This window comes from Impatiens glandulifera, chromosome 9 (genome assembly GCF_907164915.1).
Source record: "Impatiens glandulifera chromosome 9, dImpGla2.1, whole genome shotgun sequence".
In the NCBI taxonomy this organism is placed as follows: domain Eukaryota; kingdom Viridiplantae; phylum Streptophyta; class Magnoliopsida; order Ericales; family Balsaminaceae; genus Impatiens; species Impatiens glandulifera.
Window position 1 is genome coordinate 25,769,949 of NC_061870.1, and position 4,602 is coordinate 25,774,550.

Here is a 4,602-nt window from a genome sequence, read left to right on the forward strand (position 1 = left end):
AATAGTGAATTAATATTGCATAATCTATGAAATCTTTATTGTTCTTTTATTTTATATGAATAATGTTCATATATATTATATGGTCAAAAAACTAGATATATACAAATATAAGAACTATATTTGATTAATTAATTAAATACCCATAAATAATATCCTAATTGGTCGATGATTATAGACAAGTTATTATTCAATTATTTGCATGGTAAATAAAAGAGGTAAACAAATTCAATTCACTCAGAGCATGTTTGATGCAGTTTTTATTTTATTTTAATAAAATGTTTAGAATTAGAGGAAAATAGATAGTCAAATAATTAAAATTCAAACAAGTCTTAGTATAGAATCTCTGTCACATTTTCATTAAGATTTTGCAGTGCTATATATATATATTCTCATTTCTAAGGAGTTTATGCTTGTTTTTTATTCATACATATCTGCCTTCAACATTCATAGACACAAAGATGAATCCAGGCCAACTTGTACCAACCATAATTTCTGAGTTCCTTGAAAGCATCTCAACGATTAGAGATCTGTCTTTGAAATCGTCAAAGCTTAATGATTTTATCCTCAAACTAGAGGATGAAATCGAAAAGATCATTCCTGCTAACCAAGATCTTTCTATCGAGAAATTGAAGGAGCAGATATTGGTGTGCGAAATTCCAGGTTTGTTCCTGGTAGAGGGTAATTCTGGGGGAGTAGAAGGGGAAGATATGGAAGGCCGCGGGAATCTGGAGAAGGAATCAGTAAGTATCTAATTATTTCTAAATCTCTACCTTATACCTTTTAGTTTGATTAGTTCGTGTTAAATCAATGTCTTAATTTGTTTAATTGATCCGATATGCGGTTGGTAGGGGTAAAACTTATTCGATCGGGTTTTATAAGCTTAGTCGCTCAAATTAGTCACAAAAGGGCGAGATTTAATGTGTGACACCACCAAATTTAAGCTTGTTTGCAAGATTCGATTTAATCTTATTCAATCGTTTGTTTAATCGATCCGGTATGCGGTTGGTAGGGGTAAAACTTATTCGATCGGGTTTTATAAACTTAGTCGCTCCAATTTATTCGCAAACGGGTGAGATTTAATGTGTGACCCCACCAAATTTAAGCTTGTTTTTGCAAGATTTGATTGAGTCTTATTAAATCGTATGTTTAATTGATGATTGGGGTAAAACTTATTAGATTCGGTTTAAATCGCTCCAATTTAATTGGAATGTGTGATTTAATGTATGACCCCACCAAATCTATGACATAGATGTTTATGCAAGCTTGTTTGATTCGACTTATTCACAACAAAGACGTCTTTGGGATGAACTTAGTTGTTAATCTTGATCCCCTTTTCTAGTCTAGTGGGAACAAGAGGTGAATATTCACATTTTCTTTGAGATTCTAGGACATTCAAGCCAGTCAAGCGGCATGTTCTCTGATTGTGGGCTATGTGCTTAACCCACTTGTGGCTACATTTTTTAGTAACAAATTTGGTCACATTTAAGCTTAATCAAACTTGGCCTACATAGTTGTCTATTTGTGTTGCATGTTACCTTGTTTGGAGTGATTCCTTTTCATTTCTCTTACAAATTAGTTTATTAAATATGTGAACATATTTGTTATCATGTTTTATTTTAGGTATTGGGAAAAAAAGTTAACCTTTTTTGTTTTGGGAAAATTAAAATGGTTTAGAAAGATAATCTAGATCAAGGTTTAAACCATCTTTATTATGATTTAGAAAATATATGAATAATGAGTAAAGAAAACAATTTTATGTCAAATTATTTTATTTTCTAATGGTTGGTGAGTATTTGTTATAGAGTTTGAGCTCCAAGTTCACTTCAACTCTTTATATTCTTATATTTAGGATATCGATAGAGAATTTGGAGTCTTGATCAAGATCTATAAATGTTTAATTTTTTTGTTCTTTTCACATGTTTAATTGACTATGAGATGTCTTGACTTGAATTGACAGACAAAGATAAATGAAAATGAAGTTGGTGATGGTGGCAGCATTCCGATCAAAAAGCCTAGAGTAACTTTTAGGGAATTTCCGCCATTTACCGGAAAAGCTATTATGCCGAGGAGTGGAGAAAATGGAGGAGCTTCTTCAAGCGGTGGTTTCGTTGGGGAAGGTAGTAATAAAGGAAAAGCGGTACTTGATGAGAGCTTAACGAAGAGGCCGAGGAAGAAACAGAGGCGTAGTTGGTCAAAGGAAATGCGTATGAAGTTTGGGAAGGCAGTTAAGGATCTTGGAGGAGCACAATGTAAGATCACACTTTTCATTCTCTATTCTTCTTTGCTTATTTATATTGGTTTGTAATCATGTGTTACATTAATTTTAATGAGATTTTATATTCTTTTTAAAATTTATACAGAACTATAATTGCTAGAGGTATTTTTAATCATAGTATTTATGTAACTTTGGTTGTTTGGTTCCTTTTTATTAGATGCCACTCCGAAGAATATTATAAAGGAAATGAAGGTGGATGGTCTAACTGGTGATGAAGTGAAAAGTCATTTGCAGGTCCTCTTTACAACTGCAAAATTAATCTTATTCATCTAATTCTTTTATTTTAGTATATATAAGATTTATATTCTTGGTTTTGTTGTTTATAAGAGGAAGTTTTTCTATTGCAGAAGTACAGAACAAATGTTGGTAATTATTCAAGTAAGAAGAAGTCGGGTCGTAAAGGCAATCATAACTAAGTCCAAGTCCAGGAGGAAGACATTGATGTGGAGAAGAGGATTAAAATTACTTTATTTAGTTTTTAAGAACCTCCATTTTCGGATTTTTGGTTTTGGTTGGCAAATGGGAACTTAAATAAGATTTTGTGGATTTTTTGGATAATCTGTGGTGATACTTTTCGAATAATTTGCTTTTGACCATTCTAAGTTAATTTGGGATTATATCTTTTTTTATGTTTTAATTATGCTTGCATATGAATATTTCATATTTAGAATATCATTTATCTAAGCATTATTATTATTGCTCTTTATATGAAGAACATAACAGAACATGATTTATGGCCTATCTTATACATTTGATCAGGCTGTAACTATGACTTTATATTTAAGGTGCACAGGGTCTTACCGTCTAGCCGTTGGTACTCTACATCTTCACGGAGAATTCAATTTCAGCGGGTCCATATCAGAGTCAGCGGGGCAATCGTTACACCATTCGTGCATGTTGCTACTTATGCGACAGGAAATTTTGCTACCTAAGAACAGTTAGAGTTACTGTCTTCATTTACCGGGGCTTCCATTCAAAGTTGTTAACACTTCTTCTTTCGACCTTCCAGCATCGAGCATATGTTAAACTCTATACATCGTGTTACCACTTAGTAGAGTCCTGTGTTTTTAATAAACAGTCGCTACCTTGGTATGTGTCGCTTTCCTAAGTAAAAGATAGGAGAGCACCCCTTCTCCCGAAGTTACAAGGTCATTTTGCCGAGTTCCTTCGACATAGTTATCTCAAGCACCCTATTATACTCTACTTGTGAACCTGTGTGTCGGTTTGGGGTACGGGCACTTCACTTGGAGGATTGCCCTCCCCATTCTAATTTTTTCCTAGAAGTTGAAACCGGTTATGACAACCGTCACAACTATAAACAGACTCGCAACTATGGCAGAGCGTACATCTCGCGATCCCTACTCTAAGAAAAAGACTAAAGGCCCCACATAAAGATAAAAAATGGCTAAAGGGCCCGACCGAGTCAAAAAGGCTTGGATTGTGAACATTAGGGAAAGGAGAGTGAGGGAAAGAGGGGGCAACCCTCGGCCCGATCATCCGATTCACTCCAATAGATAGGCATGGTTCTGTAGTCAAAGCAACTTCATCACTTTCGTGTACCCATCGAACAACAGTCCTTTCGGGGGTTCCTTAGGGACCGACTCACTCTATGTAGATTGACTGAACGTGGAAAACCTTCCAGAGGCAGGCGATCGTGTTTTTTATAGAATTTCTCGTTACTCATGTCAGCACTCTCACTTTTGATATCTTCCGGTGTTGTTACCAAGAACCTTCCCCAATTGATAGAACGTTCCGCTACTAACACTTGAAAAAGTTGCTTTCAAGGTCTCAACGCTTCGGTGAATCACTTGAGTCCTAATATATTTTCAGTGCCATGGAGCTAGACCATTGTGCTATTACGCTTTCTTCGAAGGATGGCTGCTTCCAATTCCAACTCCTGGTTGTCATCGCTCAATCACTTCATTTTCTACTAAGTGATTTCTTAGGGACCTTAGCGTACGATTTGAGTTGTTTTCCTCTCGACTATGGATCTTAGCACCCAAAAAGTCTATCTGTACAAACGACCCCCAAAGGATGATAAATTTGTTATCATAGTTTTTAAACTTCTGTTACAAAAGAAAAGACTTTGACTTCCAAAGGCATAAGAAAATAAATCATAAATTCCAGGTTGAATGAATGAAGCCAGAAGCTAAGGGCTTTGTTCGAGTGGTTTGTCAATCCATTCTTCTATATACAAAAACGAGAATCCTCTCATGCACACGTCCGCCTTTCAATTCATTTTTCATCCGCCCGTCTACTCTCACAAAACGGAAGTCATCATAAAGTTTACAGAGATTTTTCATTTTAGGAACTTATCTTATCTTATT

At 35.1% G+C, this 4,602-nt stretch overlaps 1 protein-coding gene across 1 annotated transcript; it reads left to right on the forward strand.

Moving 5' to 3' along the window:
• Window positions 1–458: 458 nt before the first annotated feature.
• Window positions 459–3,207, forward strand: LOC124916084 (transcription factor HHO5-like). Its single transcript, XM_047456817.1, has 5 exons — window positions 459–740; window positions 1,958–2,249; window positions 2,433–2,509; window positions 2,623–2,677; window positions 3,035–3,207. The coding sequence occupies exons 1-5, from the start codon at window positions 459–461 to the stop codon at window positions 3,205–3,207; spliced, it is 879 nt and encodes a 292-aa protein (XP_047312773.1).
• Window positions 3,208–4,602: the final 1,395 nt, after the last annotated feature.